The 21,651-nt window shown below is 35.8% G+C and overlaps 1 protein-coding gene across 1 annotated transcript in view; it reads left to right on the forward strand.

The window, feature by feature from the left end:
- ATAD1 (ATPase family AAA domain containing 1) overlaps window positions 1-21,651 on the forward strand; it is a 73,340-nt gene that overhangs the window by 15,971 nt on the left and 35,718 nt on the right. Inside the window, exons 3-4 of the mRNA XM_030809297.1 lie at window positions 15,853-15,951; window positions 18,172-18,292. Coding sequence (XP_030665157.1) covers window positions 15,853-15,951; window positions 18,172-18,292 — 220 coding nt within the window. The remainder of the gene's footprint in view (window positions 1-15,852; window positions 15,952-18,171; window positions 18,293-21,651) is intronic.

Below are 21,651 nucleotides of genomic sequence, written 5' to 3' on the forward strand. Positions count from 1 at the left end.
TGTTTACTTTGTTTACTTCTTTGTTTACTTTTACTTCTATTTAACATTTTACTGAGTTACTAGCCACTGCCTAAGTCAAAAAGGTAGGGATTGGACAAGAAGAAACTAAACAGTCGTTATTAATGGATAATATGATAATCTACATAGAAAGCCAAAGAATGTTTACAAGCTATCAGGAGTCATGAGAGTTTGATGGGTCTGCTTTATTTAAAATATATACGAATAAAACTAGTATACAAAAATAAGCTGTTTCTGTATACCCGTCATGTTTTAAAATGTCATTTAAAAAAAGATTATATAGTAGCATCAAAAATATAAAACAATGGACAAACACAAGACATATAACACATTCATAGAGAAAATTATAAAACTATTGAAAGTTTAGTTAAATTCAACATCAGTAAAAAAATACTGGCAGATTTTTGTTTTGTTGTATTTTTTCCTGAAATTCATGTGGAAGAAGAAAAGTCTATAAATAGGGAAGGCAATCCTAAAACAAAATTTTATTTAACTACTTTGGGTCTTGAGTTTTCTTATCTGTAAAATAAATAATAATAGCACTTACCTTGTTGGGTTGCTATTGAAATTAAATATATAATGTAAAACATAACAGTGCTGCATAAGTGTTTCCTATTATTTTTGTAACTTAAAAGATTTGTACTGAGGACATATATAGAATGCATGTGAATCAGTAAGAAAAAATAATAGAAAAATGGGCAAAGAAACTTAAATAGGCACATTAAAAAAGAACAATCTCCTGTGGTCAATAAACATATGAAAAGATGCACAAACTGATTAGGAATCAAGGAAATGCAAATTAAAGTCAAATTGATACACCTTTTCACCCCTGCCAAGTTGTAAAGTTTTAAGTCTGTCAATATCATGTGCTGGAAAGAATGTGGAACAATAGGAACAAAAGTATTGCTGTTGGGAATATAAATTAGTATAACCATTTGGAAGATAGTTTGGCATTATCTAGTAAAGTTGAAAATGTGCATAGTCAGTGACCCACAAGTTTTATTCTGGGCATATATCCAAGAACCAGGAGATACATACAAGAGTGCTCATAGCAGCCCTGCTTGTAATGGAAAAAAGCAGGAACCAGTCTGAATATTTGTATAAATGTTGGTATATGCACATATAAGAGAGGAAAAACACTTTTCCTTCTACCTTTCTGAATTCTCATTTGGGCCTCTATAACAAAAGATAGATAAACAAGAGAAAAACAAACAAGTTTATTAACACGTGTCAAGCATGCAACCATTAGGAGTACCAGAGATGAGTAACTCAAAAGTTTGGTTAGAACTTGAGTGTATATAGTATCTTGGCAAAGAAACAAATTTTTAAAGAAGTGATCAGACAAAAGAAAAGGAGTCCCTGGGGGCAGCAAACTGTGGGAAACTAATGGTAGATGAAGACTAGTTGGTAAAGTTTGTTAATGTAGATTCCTCTGGCTAAGTGTCTAAAGTTGTCTCCTTTGATTAACTTTTGTCCTTCCTGGTAAACAGAAGAGGAGGGACACTTTTGTGAATTTACTGCTTTTAGGCAAGTAGGAGTAAGGCAGACAGCTTTTCTTGTATCTGTTTTTTTCTAAATTTCCCTCAACTCAAAATAATTCTTATGCCAAAGTGACATACTTTGATCTGCACATGCCAGAGCATAATATTCAGCAGAGAAAAGTGAATGAAATACAGATGCTCAACAACTCTAAGAAATAGACGAAAATGTCACAGAAGAGTACATACAGTGTGATCCCATGTAGACATTCTGAAACATGTAAAACTAAACCTTAGAGAATCAAACATGGTTAAGTTAAAGAAAAGCAAGAGATGATTTCAATTTAGGATTGTGATTTTTTTTCTGGGAGATGAGAAGATCTGTATTTGGAGAGGGCCTCACAGAAGGACTTGAAAGATAATGATAATGTTCTTGTTCTTAAACCTGGATTGGTGTTGATTATATTGTGTTTCTTTATACCTCATCTAAACAGTCTAAGACATTATTTTATCTACCTAGTTACTAGTAAAACCACTGTAAGAACTTAAAAAAAAAATGACCAGAGGAGTGAGAATAAAACCAAGATGATGTGTAGGGTACTGGTGATAGTCTTTTCTACCTGAATACACTTGAAGTATACAGAGTACTGCAGACAGTCATAGTGGTTCACTGTGGCAGTGACTGTCAACTGAAACACTATGTTCTGCAAAGATATAATACGAATTTGGGGAAGTTGGTGGGTGGCAAATATAATTTTTTAAAACCTCAGAGATTATTTGGTTATACCTCTTCTCACTTCTTTCCCACTGTCTGGGGAATCACTTGCATAAAGTCACCATAGCCAAAGAAGGAGAAGGTTGCAAAAGAGAATTGATTGTAAACGTGTTATAGAATGGTCAAGGAGAAGAAGAGGTCATGAGGAATATGATCTAAGAAAGTGATTAGTAAATTTAGTGAAATTAAGCTTGGAGAGAGTAATTTCCATTTGGTGGAGGCAGCAAGTATAATTTGAGGTAAAAGAACATGGTCATTCTAGAGTTGGGGGAAAAGAAGAAAAAAAAAGGGAAAAGGTTAGTGGAGGAGGAGGAGATAGAGAGGGGCTGCCTAAAAGGATATTTAATAGATGGAAGAAGGTCCCAGAAGAATCAGGAGGGGTTGGGGTAAGTAGTTATGGGAACATTTTTAGGGTAGAGTTGTTTTATTTTTAGTAGCATGAAGGGGAGAGATTATGACTAAAAGTGAGTGAGTGGAGGAGGTTAGAGGCCTATTTAGGTAAATATGTGATCAGTATTTAATGAGATTAAATCATTGTGGATTTTGAAACATTAGGGCATGGTTGAAGAAAGCATGAATTTATTGGGAACTCAATTGTTAAGCATTCTCAAGCATTACTCAGCAACTTGATGGCAGATAGAGTGAATGGTAGTGTTAAATTGGCATTGGGGATGGAGCTGACTAGTATAAAAAGAAGTGTAAGGATTTCTAAGGAGCACATCATTAAAGTAATGACTGTGTGATTCAGGCCATTTAGAAAGTTAAGTATTACCAGATGGGGGATAATTTAGTTGGAGAATAGAAAAGAATTAAGGAATTAGAATACACATTAAGGGCAAGGATCAGGTGTGAATGTGGAAGGAGGAAGGTGTGACTTTTGTGGTCAGAATGAGAGAGCATTGAATCTAAAAGCTTAGATGTAGAACACTTTGAGTATACCAGATAATCAATGGGCCCCATGTGATTTTAAAGGCAATACGGTTTTGAGATGAGAGGTAGAAGATGACATAGTTGCATCAAATCAGAAACAGTATCCTGGAAGTATACTGTTATGTTGGATTAAACAATATATTTGTAAATTTCTAGACTTGAAGCCAAGAAAACCTTCAGTTTGTGAAAGGTAGGAGATTTAATTGGTAATGAGAGAGGAGATGGTTTCAACATGGCGTTGTACAGGGACTGGGATTTTTCTGGGCACATACTGCTGCTTGGATCATATTTAGATGTAGTAGAAGAGTTTTGATAAGCTATGTTTTTGATGAAAGGGTGGGTTAAGTTAATTGAGATGTGTACTTTAATAGATTTAAAGTGCAGGATGAATATGTGTTAACTGTCTTGGGAATTTATAAATACAGTATTTTGTTTAGCATATTAATTAGACTATATAGGCTGGGCATGGTGGCTCACACCTGTAATCCCAGCACTTTGGGAAGCTGAGGCAGGTGGATCACCTGAGGTCAGGAGGTCAAGACCAGCCTGGCCAACGTGGCAAAACCCCGTCTCCACTAAAAATACAAAAATTAGCTGGACATGGTCGTGGGTGCCTGTAGTCCCATCTACTTGGGAGGCTAAGGCAGGAGAATCGCTTGAACCCTAGTGGCGAAGGTTGCAGTGAGCCGAGATCTCACCATTGCATTCCAGCCTGGGTGACAGAGTAAGACCCTGTCTCAAAATAATAATAATGAGATTATATAATTTTCTTGAAATTGTGGTTTAGTAGTCAAGGGCCAGGAGAGATTTCATACACAGAGTTATACACAGAAAGTGACATACTATGAGGTTAATTATTTAACTTAATGTCTTCCTATTTTTAGTCCTATCATTACACTGTAGTCTTGAAAACTATTTCTGTTATTTTGAGAGAAGTAAGAGCTGAAGTATTCGGTGAAGGAGTATACTGAAAAAACTTTAAAAACTTGGAACTCTCAACTGCCAGGAATTTTAAGAGCAGCTATCACAGAATGCCAACTTGGAAGAGCTAACATTTGTTAACCCCAGAAAGCTGTTGTGAACTCCATTGCCAGTCAAGTGGCTTTTAATCCCAAGTTTTACTGGAGCTGAGTCTTACAAGACTGAGAAGCTGAAGTAAATAAAATTGATATAGGAGTCAATAAGGAACAAGCAGTTAGTGTTGCCTAGGTAGGTAAGGGAGTAGATAGAAATGATGAGGAAAGAAAAGCAATAGGAGCTGGAAATTGGAGGAGAAAAAACTCTGCAGTATTGTTTTCTACACAAGCTTAGTAGAAGAGCACCGTAGTACTGCGAACCCCAAATATCTGAGACAGGTCTCAGTTAATTTAGAAAGTTTATTTTGCCAAGATTGAGGACATGCACCCATGACACAGCCTCAGGAGGTCCCGATGACATGTGCTCAAGGTGTTCAGAGCAGTTTGGTTTTATACATTTTAGGGAGACATGAGACATCAGTCAGCATATGTAAAATGAACATTGGTTCAGTCCAGCTGGAAGCAAAGGTGAGACAACCTGAAGCAGGGAGGAGACTTCCAGGTCATAAGTAGGTAAGAGACCAATGGTTGCATTCTTTTTAGTTTCTGATTGGCCTCTCCAAAAGAGGCAAGCAGATAGCATTTATCTCAGCAGAGGGGTGACTTTGAATAGAATGGAAGGCAAGTTTGCCCTAAGCAATTTCCAGCTTGACTTTTCCCTTTAGCTTAGTGATTTGGGGTCTCCAAGATTTATTTTCCTTTCACATTTCCTCCCTTTTCTTTTTAAAAATCTTTTGGAGAAAGCATATTTAGAAGAAAATGAGTCTCTGGTCTCAAGTTTCATCTGATCTCTCATGGCTAGGATGGTTTATTCCTTGAGGGATAGGTCCCGAGTTATTAGGAAAGCTCATTTTTAGCTGGTTGTGAAGTCTCATGTCCTGTGAAGAGAAAATAGGAGGAGGAAGGGAGAAAAACAACAACAAACAGAAAACAAATCCTGGAAAATTTATATAGGCCACATTACCTGAAGTCCATATGTCGGTAGGCAGGTATGAAAGTGGCTTATGTATGTAAGTAAGTTGCTGTTCTTTTCTTCTGAAGTTTAAGTGTCTAGCTTCAGTTCTTAGGGCATTAAGAAAGCACAGCTTAGTTTTCAGTGACTCCAAATTAGGAAAAATGGGGGAAAAAAGAAGGGAAAGAAATTGAAAACATTATTTTGAAGACTTGTAGCCAAGAAAATATAGAAAATAATAAAAATTGAAAAATATTAGGCAGGACTAGAATCTAACAACAGGTGTACTATAGTTTTTGAAACATAAGTTTTCTGTCTCCAGTTTCTCATTTTCACTAAAGGCAAATTGTGGTAGGACTGATTTGCTTTCTTATACTTGGCCTGATTATTTGTATATAGTGCAGCAAGAATAATTATTTTGTTACATAGGCTTTTTTTTTTTTTTTCGAGACATAGTCTTGTTCTGTCACCCAGGCTGGAGTGTGGTGGCAGGATCTCAGGGGTGATCTGCCTGCCTTGGCCTCCCAAAGTGCTGGGATTACAGGCATGAGCCACCGTGCCCTGCCTACATAGGCTTTTTAATTGGCTTTGATGGAACTTCGTTCCATAGAAATAATCTCAGGTAACACTTTTTTAAAGCCAAGCCCAGCCGTGGATTTGTACCATCAAATACCTATGAATTGGGTGAATTCCTCTCCTCTTGATTCCAAGATAAACTTGGGGCTCCTGGGCCTGTGAGAAAGTGACATTCTTTACTTACCACAGGTCAGAAACCCTGTACAGGGACCGTGTAGACAAGGTATGAGGCCAGTTTTCCTAAGGGGCTTTCATTGGCTCTGTAAGTCAAGTTTGATTCCTTAAAGGAAAGCACACCATTCCAGTCAAAGCCTTGGTAAAATAACTGGTTTCTCCAATTGTGTCCTGAAACAAATGAAAACAGATTCTTATTGCACTTATGCAAGTAACTGTATTGCCATAAGTTAAGAATACTCACAAATAGTTTCCAAATTCTAGAGAAATCAGGTAGAGAGAAACAAATATACTCCAAATTTTGTTCATAGGAGTCTACTGAATTGTTAGAAGCTGTCAACAGTGCAAAAGAAAAGTTTCTTTGAAAAAAACAAAACAAAGGATCATAAGCATTTTAAGCAAAAAGTCAAAAAGATAACTTCAGTCTTCTGTTAATTCAGTCCATGCAGTTAATTTCTGTTCTGCTTGATATTCATGGATGTTTCAGTTCTCTGTGAGTCCTGAAAGTTTTTCTTCTATTTTGATGTCACAATCTCCAATCAGAAACATGCATTCAAGAGCACCCATTAGAGTTTTATAGCTGATTATAAAACCACCTTCTAAAGAGGACCAAAAGAAGATAACAATTGTCCATGGATGACAAAAGTTTTAGGGTAGCCATAGTCAAAGACACAGATGACAAGGAAATTTGTTACCTCTGTGGTACACAATAATTATAATTATTATTGATAATGTACATTAAGTCATATCAGAATTATAGGAGTTTCTCATAATTTTAGGACACATACTAATAACATCTGTACGAATACAGACCAAGAAAACCAAACACCATTTCTTATTTGACAATGTTTCCTGTGTAAATTTTTTACCAAATAAGCCAAATTATGTCATTTTTTGTACTTTAGGGAACCTAATGTCTTAAAGGATTAATTAGGTCAAAAAAAGACATAATTTATTTGATTTTGGAAAGTTTGTCAAATATCAAAGGTTTAAAAATCTTGATACTACAGGTCATTGTAAAATAAGTCATTCATTTCACCAAAGTGATAACTCAAAAAAAGGTGAAAACCTTCATTCTTTGAGAGAGGAGACTTAATTCTCCAAACGATAAACCCTAATAAAAACAGCATGAAGCCAATTCAATTTGTTTTTTAAAGTTTATAAAGTCTCCAAAATTTTAATCTTGACCATAAGATATAACTTCCATAAGCCTTTCACAGCTTTTATAACCTTTATTAAGGAGTCAGTTAATGCTTCAACAAAACCTTGTTAATCTGACACAGGGTCGCATACGTTGGTTTTGCATTAGTGTGCCTTTGATATGAATGATTAATTTATAGAGAAACTGAACTTATTTTCTCTCTCAAAATTGGCCTTTCCAATTTCACATGCCCGCCTCTTCTATGATAGCCCGTGAGCCTTGAGGAGTTGAATAGCTTTAATTTCTGGCCTTGTGTTTTAGAAACGCAGTTTATTTTGATTGGCACTTTCTACGGAGCCTGAAGATGAGGCTTTAATTGCTGTCAGTGTTTACAATTTAGCAGGACTTGGTGTCTGTCCTTTTTAGACCCAGAAGTCAAAGCCATGTAACTCAATGGCACAGGAACTTTGAACGTATAGAAAGATATATGAATGTTAATAACCTTAATTTAAAATTTTTTTTTTAATTTCAGTTTTTTTTCCCAAGCAAACCAAACTTAATCATAATGGCATAGAATTGTTTCGATAAGCCATAAAATCTGTTAGACCAGTTAATAAAAGGCAACAGAAAAGACCTGCACTGCCAGAATATTATGTTGGAAGAAAACATTTCCTTTGGACATTCATGAAAACATTGTTAGCATCAGGCCATAACAAACAGAACTCGAGGAAAAAAACTTATATGAGCTGAAAATGAGTTGAAAGAGAGTGTTACAATTTCACACCCTTTAAAAGGGGAGAGAAAACTGAAAATGGCGAGATGCAATAAAAGTTGAAGTTTGGGTTAGAAAAAAATTAAAATCTCTTATAATTTATTAAGAGTAAATCAATCCCTTAAGAAAATTTCATTGTTTTAACCAGTGATTTAGTGTGTGTGTATATATATATATATATATTTTTTTTACATCAAGTCCAATCATCTCCAGAAAGACCATTTTAATTTCCCTTTAATTATATAAAAGTTTTTTTGTTTGTTTTTATTTAAATAAATCCTCTTATTGTGACTTAGACCATTCATGACATGCTTGGACTCTGTGGTTTGTCCTGACCTTCCTCTTTCTTAACCAGTCATTTTATTGTAGGACTAAATTTACCATATAAGAGTCTTTCTCATTATTTCTTTTTAAGCGTTCTTACCAAAACAACCCTCTTTATTTTTACAACTTTCTTTACATGTCTCTTACTTCCTGGTTCCTTTTACCTTCTTTTATACATGACCTAAATAAGCTTTGAATTAGACAAAAATTGTTCACCTTTTTAAAAAGGACACACTTTTTTTTTTAGAAAAAAATGTTTTTCTACAATATATTTTATTGAAATATCTATTATTTAATTTAGTATAACTTTAGATTCTAAATTATGATGCATCTGTCTACAATTATCCCATTGCATTTACCTAATTATTTTAATTGTTTACCTAGATTATTTATGAAAACTGCAATGGTCATCATTTAAAGTTACAGAACCGCCATTGCAAAATTATAACTGAGACAGTGAAAAAGATCTGACTTAACTGACTCCATCTTGCTTCTAACCTCCAGGCTGTCCTAGTTCATTCGTGGGCATAGGCTGAACTAACTTTGGGAGGAACTTGGTTTATAGTTTAGCTTTGAAACAAAGGCAATAACAGCCTTTTCCCAAAACAAACTTTACTGCCTATGGACTAGACTGCCTAAAGCCACAAGATTAGAAGTTATGATAATCTTACTACAAGATGTAGCTATTTTCATTAAACCAGTATCAATGTCTTATTTATTAACAATTATGCAAGCAAAGATCATTGTGTTTGGGGCTGGGTTTATAGTTTTTAATCCCTATGCCAAATTTTGACACCTTAATAGTATTTTGCAGGGATAAGTATGAAATTGCTTGATTAATAAATGCAAACAAAAATATATGTTGGCGATTCTTAAGATATTTCTAATATTACTTTACCAGTAATTTTAAAGCTAGCTTATTTATTAAAGATTTTATTAAATTGTGTAAACTTGAAAAAGCATTTGACGAGCTTTCTTTTTTCCTGATAAAGTATTTGATTCAAGCACTTTTATTTTCTTAAGCCAATTAGTTAGAGCTCTTTTATATATTTTCAGTAGTGAAACATTGTGTACACAACACATAAATACATAGACATATTAGGCATGCTGATAGAAGTACATATTATAGATTCATAAAAACTTTTATTTTCCTACCTTAGACTTCAAATTCTTAATAACCTTTTTCACTATCCTAGGCAGTTGTCAGCTAAATAGCCTTTAATTTGCATATTAAAGGAAACAACTCAGGTGAAAATCAGATAGCAAAATTTACACCATAAAGTATGGAAAGAAAAAGTCTAGTGTGCTAAGAGGGAAATTAAAATGGATTTAATTGCCAATTAAACATAAAGCTATGGAAATTATAAAGGCCTTTTAAACACACACACACACACACACACACAAAGATCCTATAGCTTTTACTTTGGAACTTTAGCCATGAGATAAATAAAAATTCACTGGCTTGCAAAAAAAAAACAAAAAACAACAACAAAAAAAACTGTTCAATCCAAACAGTGGTTTTATCTTAGTAGAAAAATAACAGCAGATTTAAAGCAGCCAGGAAAGAAAGACAGAAAAAGAGAACGTAGCAACTCTGCAGTTTGTTGGTCGACCTTAGGGTTCTTTTTCGTTAATGTAAATGTGCAAAGACCATGTTACTTCCATTTTACATAAACTCTGGCAAGTAGTGGTGCTATAAAACTCATGGAGTGCTTGAAAGGGGATCATTCTCCTCGTTCTTAGATCATTTCCCACTTTTTCTTAAAAGGAGGAACTGAGCTGTGGCCTAGGGTTTTATGTGTGGATCGATGTGTGCTACTTGTGGGCAGGACTCCACTGTGTGTCACCACTGAGTTGTTTCCGCCCTCTTAACGTGTCTCGGTTTCTCTCTCCAGAGGTCCATGACCTCTGAGAGGGCTCAAAACGTGGGATGATCAGGCCTTATATGTGTTTCCTGGACGAGCCTTTTTAAAAATTAATTTTTGTTGAGGATTTTCTTGTAAGGCCACTGCACGTCGAGGGAGGTTAACCCCCTGTACACTCCCATTAGGCCCCCGGTCACCCAGGGGCACCTTTTGGCTGGGGGGGAGCAAAACACCCTTTCTCTTTGGAGCTGAGAAAACTCAATCTGTCATTTACCTGCAAAAACAACAGTTCAGTTCCTCACCCAAATGTGCACAGAAAAGCCAAATCAAGATTAATTTTGGTAGAAAAGGCAATAGAGAAGACCCTTTAGAATGCATCTCTGAAGTAGAATCGGGATCCTTAACAACTTCCTAGGAGAAAAAACAGCCAAGACCACTTCCTATAAACTGTGCTTGGCCACCCCTAACTTTGTAGCTGTCGTTCACCATTACACACACCAAGGTCAAATCCTCTTATGGTACAAGGTAATCTCTGGTACCCCCAAGCCAAAGAAGTCAGGTCATGGAATACAGGAAGACAGAGGTTTAAACTTAAGACGAATCTGCCCATGACTCTTGAAACTCCACAAGGAAAACAGAACACTCTAAAAGGGGTGAGTGGCACCTTTGTTCTGAATTCTTTAAATGAGTTCAAGTCATTAGAAACCTTCTCTAGATTTTTCGGTACTACAGATAGCAAAGGGGGGAAGGAGGTATAGGGTGGAAGAAAAGTAAATGAAAGAACATTTTTTTTTTAAGACAGTAAGCAAACACAGAACCAAGTGCATGGATTTTTGTTTTTTTTTTTTCTTTCCTCTTTTGCAGCTGCGAGGAATTTTAGCCAAATTAGAGAGGCTTTGTTACCCATAATTTGGAATTCTCACTTGGATTTGACCAAGTCAAGTAGAGTTTGTCAAATCTGATGGGAGAAAGACCAGAACAAACAAACAACAAAAAAATCCAACAATATGATCACTGACTGCTCTAATGGTAAGGAGAAATTAAGACCAGCTAGTTGTTAAACTTTAGCCAAGACAAAACTCCAATTCAGCTACTTACCTAGGGATAGGTCTCAGGCTGAAGACTGCTCTTTACATCCTAGAAGCAGGAAAAAAGTCAAACTCATCTTCCCTGCTAGGAGTGAGCTCAAACTCTGTAAAGGAGTTACCTGCCCTCCATTGCTATGGAAGCAGGAAATCTTGCTTTCCTTGTTGGAAGCAAGTGGAACTCCAAAAAAAAGGGAGTCGTATAGCAAAATAAACTTTAGGTCTCCACCAAATTTTGGGAGATCAGGTGTTATCTGGACGGGGTACTCACAGACATCAGCAAATAGTACTATTGGTTTGAGCCATAAAGTTAGCTCATGCTGGCGTCAAGCACCGATAGGAGATTTGTCAAAGGTCAGGGGTACCTCCACTCAGAATCCCTTCATGGTCACCAAAATGTGAACTCCACTTATCTGAGACAGGTCTCAGTTGATTTAGAAAGTTTATTTTGCCAAGGTTGAGTACACGGGCCCATGACACAGCCGCAGGAGGTCCTGACGACATGTGCCCAAAGTGGTCAGAGCACAGTTTGGTTTTATACATTTTAGGGAGACACGAAACATCAGTCAACATATGTAAGATGAACAGTGGGTTCTGTCCAGAACTGGAAACAAAGGCAGGACAACTTGAAGCGGGGAGAGGGCTTCCAGGTCCTAGGTAGATAAGAGACAAATGGTTGCATTCTTTTGAATTTCTTATTAGCTTCTCCAAAGGAGGCAGTAAGATATGCATTTATCCCAATGAGCCAGAGGGGTGATTTTGAATAGAATGGGAGGCAGGTTTGTCCTAAGCAGTTCCCAGCTTCACGTTTCCCTTTAGCTTAGTGATTTGGGGTCCCCAAGATTTATTTTCCTTTTACAGTACAAAGCCATCTTACCCAAGAACTTTCAGAATACATAATGGTAAAATGAGAGGAAAGAGATATTAGTACACTAACCCTAAAAGAGGATCACTGTTTCCACATGTGTAGAAGAAGATGTTTTTCCAGAGTTTTAGTGTAAGTTTGTAATAAATGATTATACCTATTATATAAAGATAATTACATACTCAGAATCCTTGTTAGTTCCCTTTTAAATGCATTTTTAAAAAGCTTTCTATCAGTGATTCGTCTGCATACACTTAAATTGGAACACTTCAGCTGTGACCTCGGTAAAAAGATCAGAGGTTGTCCTTGTTTCTAACTTAAGTTTAATTCATTCATCTCTGATTTTTCACTCTTGTTAATGACATGTCCAACTTTCTAAACTGATTCTTCCAAAAGAACAATTTTATGAATCTTTTAGAACCTGAATGAAATGAGTGTTAGCTCATAAGTATTTTCTTTGCTGCTGCTTTTCCTCATTTCTTCCTTCCCCACTCCAGGCAAAAATATTATTTTAATATTTCCTGTTCCACTTCTTAATCTTTTTGAAAAAATAATACTTTACATGGAGAAAAAGATGAAATAGCATGAAAGGGTAAAAAATCGTGTGAAAGGGTAGAAAATCATATGGAACAGTCAAAAAAAATGGGTATGCAGTAAAAAGTATGTTTTCCTCCTTCTTTTGGCCCCCCCACACACCCCATCCAACTCATTTTCCCTCCACAGAAACAACAACCACTTGGAGAGACCTACTTTAAAAAAAAGCAAGCAAACCATGGTGATCAGAAAATATAACTTTCATTAAGCTGTAAACAAGAAAGTATGCATAAACATAAGCCATTTTTACAGTAGTCTAATCATTATTTTGTTTTTCTGCTTATCTAGTGGCTCACTTAAAAGTCTCAAAACTAGGCAATTGTATAACTTCTTCCTAGGACACAGTTTGTTTGGTGGCAGTTTTGGTGTGTTTTTTGGTGCATTTCATTTATTTGCCAGCCATGTTCTGCTCTCCCAAATGAAGAATATTAGTGTTTCAGCAAAATATGGGATTCAAAATTAGGCAAATCAGTATTTGAGCTCTGTTAATGACACTTCCTAGCTGTATAATCCTGACATATCTTTTAATTTCTCTGACCTGTAAATTCCTCATCTAAATAATAAGGATAATAATAGTTACTTCTCAGGTTAATTTTAAGGGTTGATTGTAAATTACCTAGCACAGCGCTAGATATGGTAGGTGCTCAATAAAACCATTAGTTCCTTTTCCCTTTTCTTTTAATGATATATTGTGAATACAATCTGAAGAGATTGTTAAAGTGGGACTGCTATTGCAGGAAAGAGATCTTAGGTAAACTTGACAAGATAACATTTTCTGTCTCTATATAAACATTATTCATTTGTCATTTTTGTTTAGGAAGTTCCAGATAGAAATAAAGGCTATTCTTTAAATCAAGAGACAATTTTAAAAGCTTTATTTAGGCATACAGTAAAATTTTCAGGGCAACTAACTAATAGGGAATAAAACAGGGTTTCTCAGATCAGGCATTGTTGACATTTTGGGCCAATAATTATTTGGGATGGGGAAAGGGAGGCTGTCCTGTGCCTTGTAGAATGTTCAGTGGCATCTCTACCTCTGCTGACTAGATGCTGGTATCACCCTACCCCCAAGTGTGACAACCAAAAGTATTTCCAGACTTTGCCAAATGTCCCCTGGGAAAACCACTGTCTTCGAGCATTGCTTAAAAAGAACACATGTGGGAGGGTTTCACATTTACTGTAGCATAATGATGAAAATGAAGAGTAAATGTTATTCAGATGCTAAAATAGGATACCTTTTATAACTGACATGTAAACGACTTACGGCAGTAAAAGAGAAGGTATTTACAAGAGACAAAGGAATCTACAAAAGATTATTGATTCAGTAATTTTACAGGGGCAAGATAAATAGGAGATTTATTCTATTTGGTTATGTGATATGGTTCATAGCACTTTTTAAAAATTCTTATGAGACAAGATTTCTCTCTTATCCAGGCTGGAATGCAGTGGCATGATTATGGCTCACTGCAGCCTTGATCTCCAAGGCTCAAGTAATCCTCTTCCCTCAGCCTCCAGAGTAGCTAGGACTATGGGCGTGTACTGCCATATCCAGCTAAGTTTTGATTTTTTGTAGAGATGGCATCTGTGTTGCCCAGGCTGGTCTCAAACTCCTGGGCTCAAGCAGTCCTCCCAACTCAGCCTCCCAAAGTGCTGGGATTACAAGTGTGAGCCCCCATTCCTGGCCCCCATAGTACTTTTTTTTTTTTTTAAAGCTATTAAACACATTTATCCTAACCTCCTAGCCATTCTATAACTAAAATGCTGTGTGGTGTGAATTTCCTTTTAGAGCAGTCATAACCCTGGACAGACAGCAAGATTCTATATAATCAAAAGCATTTTAGGAAAATGTAATAACCAAAACTTAGGTAAACATGATTTACCAGAGTCCCTTCATTTCTAAAATGTTCACTTAATTGAAATTTGAATTTGTTATGTATAGATTTTTAAAGACTCTTTCGTGGTTATAAACTCCAATCTTAAAATTGAAGAAATCAGGGCAAATATGTGTGGTAGTCGAGTATGGACTCTAGTGTTGGACTCCTTGAATTAATATCCTGTTTCTTCTCTTGGCTAACTTTTAACCAAAGGCAAATTACTTAATCATGCTAAACTTCAGTTTCTTTTTCTGTGATTGGGAAAATATTATGACTATCTCATAGTATTGGCTCTAAGGATTCAACAAGTTAATCCTTTTACTGTATTTTGGCATAATATTTGGCACACTCAGTAAATGTTTTTCATTATCTTTATTTTAATTGAAAGCTTTGTTGTATTGCTAGAACTCATAGGTTTAATGCTGGTTGTGCCCTGCTTTGAGAATATACGCAAATATACTTCTAATTTAGAGGTTTTTTTTGTTTCGTTTTGTTTTTTGAGACGGAGTCTCACTCTTTCGCCCAGGCTGGAGCGCAGTGGCGCAATCTCGGCTCACTGCAAGCTCCGCCTCCCAGGTTCACGCCATTCTCCTGCCTCAGCCTCCCGAGTAACTGGGACTACAGGCGCCCGCCACTACACCCGGCTAATTTTTTGTATTTTTTTTAGTAGACACGGGGTTTCACCGTGGTCTCGATATCCTGACCTCGTGATCCGCCCACCTCGGCCTCCCAAAGTGCTGGGATTACAGGCGTGAGCCACCGTGCCCGGCCAATTTAGAGTTATTTTTATTATAACTCTGGTTGCCTAGCCCCAGGAATTGACTTCTACCTAAAAGGGACAGCATATCAGAGCAATTTAAAATGGGATATGTATGGCCATCTATTGTAGATACCTGGATTAATTTGAAGGAAGTTGGACATCTGTTTCAGATATTCAGTTTAAAGAAACTTCAGTTATACATTTCTTGCCCTCCTTAACTCCTCTGTCTTTCATCTTGAGATTTTACCTTTACCTGTCGTGATAGTCCTATTAGGAATGAGAAACTAAGCTGTATCCTAGAGTCTCATTGAAACAATGGGAGCCCCTTTTGGAAGTGCAAGATCTCTTCAGTCACATACCCTGTTTTCTCATTTCCTGAAAGGTGGTTAAATTTCCCTGATATCTGTGGAATAGAGCCTCAAATCGTTACCTGAGGGCTTAAAATGGAGAAGGCTAAGATCAAGGGGCCTAGAATATCCTTGGAAATTTCTTGTATATCTGTTCATTGCTCTTTAGACTTCACATATATCTATTTCGAAGTGCCAGTATCTAAATATCAAATCAAAGCAGGTTGTTTGTTCTTTTCATTCTAGGCAGAAAAACTAATGAAGCAAATTGGTGTGAAAAATGTGAAGCTCTCAGAATACGAAATGAGTATTGCTGCTCATCTTGTAGACCCTCTTAATATGCATGTATGTATCTTTAATCTTATTTAAGATTTTTTTAGAGGTGGGGGTGGATTCTAGCATTTTGTGTCAGGGGTCCTAAAGATCATGGCTGGGTCATTGATTCTCTAGGCTGAATCATAAGACTCGGCATATAGTTGTATTCCTGCATATGATTTATTACACTGAAAAGATACAAGGCAAAATTAGCAAAGGGAAGGGGGCATGGGATGAATTCTGAAGGAAGCCAGGCACAAGATTCCAAGTGCAGTCACACAGTGCTTAATTAGTGCATCAAGTTGTGACAACACATGTGCAGTGTTGTCACCAGGAAAGCTCACTGGAGACTCAGTCCCCAACATATTGATTGGGGGCTGGTTTTATAGCTTCCCTCTTCCCTTAAATGTACCAAAATTCTAGACTCCCAGAAGGAAAATGGATGTTTCACCATAAACCATATTGTTTGCACAAACAGTTTAGGCACAGTGAGCTGTTCTTGTCAAGAAATTGTGGCACTCTCCTGAAATCTAAGTTCCCACATGCCAGCCAAGGGCAAATCTTGCAAGTATGCCTTTCTAAGGATAACAGTCTCAGGCCTACTTTGTTAACTCTTTTCTGTACATATTTGTTTAGTAAAACTTTTATATATTTGCCTTTGTGGTATATAAAGCGTACTGCTTTGTCATGTGGATGTTTGTTTTATAGAGTTTAAACCTAGCTTTTCATAATATGGTATGATAACACAGGATACTAAATCCCAGGTTTTCCATTAATGGTCTTGGCAAATGATTTCCTCTTTGAGTTTCAGTTCCCTCATGTATAATCTAGAGATAATAATACCTGCTTTACCTACTTCATAAGGATTATTTTGAGGATGAGATTGATGTAATGTATAAGATCCTATATGAATATTTTGTAACAATAAGTATACATTTATAAGTGCTATAAATAGAAAATATTTGCCTAATACATTAACGTTATATTACTATAAATAAGTAGAATGAAATAGCCCCATCTCCAAATCTAGAAAATAAAAGTCTGCAATGTCTTAATATCTGTGTGTACAGAGACATACACATACCCTAGAATTAAGCCTGCATTTGAATTTGATTTATAGATTTACAATGGTACCTTCTTGGAACCCTGCCTATATTAATTTCTGAATAAATCTGTACTAACAGACTTAGTTTTTTGTTGCAGTTACAATGAAAGTTTTTTTTTTTTTTTTTCAGATCTGGCTGCTGGTTTGCACCTTCCCTTTTTATCATTTTTTTTTACATTATGAAGGAAATGAATCTGTTGTAAAGTATTGCTTCTGATTGGCCCCAACTCCAGCTCCTTTACTGTGCCAGTCCTTTCAGGACAAGTTGAATCAGGTTTTTCTTGTCTATTTTGAAAATATGTATGCCCTGTTTTTATTTATAGAGATACTTCCTTAAGTTTTAACATAGATTTAGTTTGTTTTTTTTTTTTTTTTTTGAGACAGAGTCTCACTCTGACACCTAGGATGGAGTGCAGTGGCGTGATCTTGGCTCACTGCAACCTCCACCTCCCAGGTTCTGGCAATTCTCCTGCCTCAGCCTCCCAAGTAGCTGGGACTACAGGCACACACCACTACACCCGGTTAATGTTTTTTTTTTTTTTTTTGTATTTTTAGTAGAGATGGGGTTTCACCATGTTGGCCAGGCTGGTCCTAAACTCCTGACCTCAAGTGATCCTCTCACCTTGGCCTCCCAAAGTGCTGGGATTACAGGCGTGAGCGACCACGCCTGGCCCGTAGGCTTACTTTTGATGGATAAAATTCAGAAGCCATGTTTTGTAAGAGCTTATTTCTAAAATTAATTTCTGTGATGCTTGACAACATCCTGTATAAAATAGGTACATTCCTGATGAGCTCTTTCCCATCAGCCGGTGCTAAATTATGTCTCAGCTGGTTCTCAATATTCTTGTGGCAGAGTATTTCCTCCTTATAAGTGGAATGAATTTAGCTTATTAGACCCTTGCAGATTTTTGAGTACCTGACTTACAGATTTTTAATAGTAGGTAGTTGACTATTAAATTCCTTTTTCCAGTTTTATAGCAGTTTATTTCATTCCTGCTTGGAAAAGTCTTTACTCATGTTAATATATGATTTTAACTTATTTATGTATAATTATCAGGTTAACATTTGCCATTTTGGGAGGGTTCTTTTTACTTTAGTGAGTGTACATTTGTAGTAAAGTTCATGTTGACCTTAACTTTTGCCAGGTTACTTGGAGTGATATAGCAGGTTTAGATGATGTCATTACGGATCTGAAAGACACAGTCATCTTACCTATCAAAAAGAAACATTTGTTTGAGAATTCCAGGCTTCTGCAGCCTCCAAAAGGTATGGTAAAGATATATATTCGCCTAAAGCATTAAAATCCTAGAAAACATTGAAACTTTCTGCCATTGTAGAACTAGTTTTTGTGAAATCAGATTCTCAAGAGGATGCTGAGATCTAGATGAACAGTTTCTTAAAATAATTGCTCATTCTTCAACTTCTGAAATAGAGATAAACTTTTTCCCTGTATTTACGTGTTAAAATACTTGTTAAAATAATCTCCTTCAATTTCTTTTCTCTTACTTCCAAGTAAATTAAAATTTGGAAAACCAAGATTAAATAAAGATTCAAAGTCATAATACAAGTTTTTTGTTTTGTTTTCAAGCCAAGACATTTTTTTCTTGTTTCACAACTCCAACAATCTTATTTTTAGAATGTAATGATTCTTTTTCAGGAAATATTGATCTGCAGATGAACTAGAAATTAAATATGTAACTTTGATGGAGACATTTGCTTATTCAAAATCACTTTGAAAGTCTTGGAACTCAAGAATGTGCTCATAACTGCATCATTAAGTGTAATTCTTGTTTATTCAAATATTTCTTTCTTTTCTTTTCTCTCTTTTCTTTTCTTTTCTTTTTGAGATGGGGTCTCACTCTGTCACCCAAGTTGAAATGCAGTGGCATGATCTTGGCTCACTGCAATTTCCGCCTCTCAGGCTCAAGTGATCCTCCCACCTGAGCCTCCTGAGTAGCTGGGACCACAGGCATGTGCCACCATGCCTGGCTCTTTTTTTATATTTTTGGTAATGATAGTGTTTCACCATGTTGCTCAGGCTAGTCTTGAACTCCTGAGTTCAAGTTCTTCACCTGCCTTGGCCTCCCAGAGTGCTGGGATTACAGGCGTGAGCCATTGTGCCCAGCTAGTGCAAATATTTCTGTCATGCTTAATTAAGGCTTGTTAAAGGTGATTCGGATGGAGTGTACATAATTTACAGTGAGAGATATGTGTGTGTGTTACTATGGCGTTCAGATCCAAATTTCACGAGATAGCTTATTTTCATCTAGCGGAAGCTCTTAGCTAATGTATTGCCAAAACTATATGGGTTTGATATGTTGTTAGTCAAGACTTAACTCAAATTATTAGTCACATTGATTTTTCAAAAAAGTGGATCTTTAAAAATATCAAAATAGCATTATGTATGTTTAAATTATAATGCTTATAATCTTTCTAAATTTGCAGCTATATCAATAAAGCACATTAATTTACATATCAAAGGTAACTGAAGCCTATACCTGTGCATTTTTATGAACTACATAATTTTTGTTTCTGGTAAGTGGAGGATGACAGTTAACAGCAAAAATGACATGTTCTTTTATTATTAAAACAACAAAGCTATTAGGTATTTCTTTTTGTTTTCTGAAATAACAACACTGCTTATAGTTTTTCCTAACAAAACACTTTTAGTTTATTGTGATTCCCACCACCCCCCAAAAAACTTTGAATGATTATCTGAGCCCAGATCAAAAATGTATGGCCATAGTTGGATTATTTAGTTAAGTCTTTACTACCCTCTTCCAGGTTATTTGTAGTCTGAACAAAAAATGACTTTTCTGCATTTTTAGTTCTCAATTTGACAATGCTAGTGAATTTAGGAAAGTAAAATGCCCTTTATATGCTGTTAGAGAAAGCTTCTTTTTTTATCAGTGTTATCTTAGACCAGGTAATTGGGTGATTTCTCCAGTTGGACTTAGTTTAAAGACCCATTTAGCAGAGTGGATACCAAATTATGCAGGAAATACTTCAAAAGTTATATGTAAATTTGCTTCTTATTTGAAAGCATTGTCCAATTTAAAAGTTACATGAATATTTTCTGATTATATAAAGTTTTGCTATTTGAACTTTTTCACCTTTATGTTTTTGGATAATTTTTAATCAAGAATAACAGTTTTGAAGATCATTAATTTACTTTTTGATCCTCAACATAAATTGGATATTAGTGTATAGAAGCAGAGTGTAAAATTAGGTGCATCCTTATTTGTTCCATTTTGGGACTGGAACTAGGTTACCTAGGTTAGAGTTATTGGCAATTTTATGTTATCCTTAGACAGTTTATTGCTATCTGAGCTGAAAGTGATCACTGCTTCACATAGACTACAAAAAGATAATTGGCGAGTGACTGTGCAGTATCCATGCAGTGCATGAGGTCATATGTAACTATTGTGTATAGACACAAAGTTGAAGTTAATGCACACCATCATGCCGCTAATTGATGACAGGGAAATGGGGGCACACATAAGATATTGATGGTTATATTAAAAAAGTGATTTTTTTCCCTCAAACATCTAAAAATTTATAACAGTTAAAATTCCAACAAAATCCATCTGAATACCATATGGCTTCCTCTGTAAACTTTCTGAATTCTGTATTGTTATTTTGGTATATAAATTTTATTATATTTGTGAATGTTATACTTCATGTTTTGGTGCATTCTTTAAATTGTGAATAACCTAAGGAAAAAAATAATTTTAAAAATAGATTTTCTGTTATAAAGACCCATATTCCTCTCAAGTACTTTATATTTAAGTAGACTTAATTTATATGGATGTGTATTTTTGCACCATTTGGACAAATTTTATATGAAAGCCAATAAACAGTTGCCCAAAGAAGAAAAATAGTCACTAATAAGGTGGAATATTTGTCACAAATGAGGATTATCTCAAATTTAGATTTGTTTATCCCAATACTTTTTTTCTTCCTTATCCTTTTTTTTTTTTGGAGACAGAGTCTTACTCTGTCACCAGGCTGGAGTGTGTAACCGTAGCCCACTGCTGCACCCTCCTGGGCTCAAATGATCTTCCTGCCTCTGGGTCCTGAGCAGCTGGAACTGCAAGGCATGTACCACCATACCTGCCTAATGTTTTAATTTTTTGTAGAGACAGGGTCTCACTTTGTGGCCCAGGCTGGTCTTGAATTCCTGGGCTCGTTATCCTCCTGCCTCGGCATCCCAAAGTGTTGGGATTACAGGTGTGAACCACTGTGCCCAGCCTCTTCCTAAATCTTTTGTTTGCATATAGCACTTACTAAGTAAAGCCATTACCAAAAACATCCGTCTTAAAACGGGATTTAAATTTTTAAGTCTCTATGAAGCATAAGATAATAAACACAGTTTTTATTTGTTGAAATTAGTTATAAAAGTATCAGACGAAGCTCAAAGAACTAATTTAAAGGTTGCAAAGCTAATAATAAAAGCCAAATGCCTCACATTCATTGCAGTACTCATTTTGTTACCCATCATAATTATTATCACTGTGGAGACCATTTTAGGAAAGTATATAGAAAAGATGCCACTCTAAATAATGTTATCTCTAGACTCACTGATAATTTGTCAGACAAAGCAATGTGAATTTTAGTGTAACTTT

The sequence above is a fragment of the Nomascus leucogenys genome, chromosome 3 (genome assembly GCF_006542625.1).
Source record: "Nomascus leucogenys isolate Asia chromosome 3, Asia_NLE_v1, whole genome shotgun sequence".
Taxonomy (NCBI): domain Eukaryota; kingdom Metazoa; phylum Chordata; class Mammalia; order Primates; family Hylobatidae; genus Nomascus; species Nomascus leucogenys.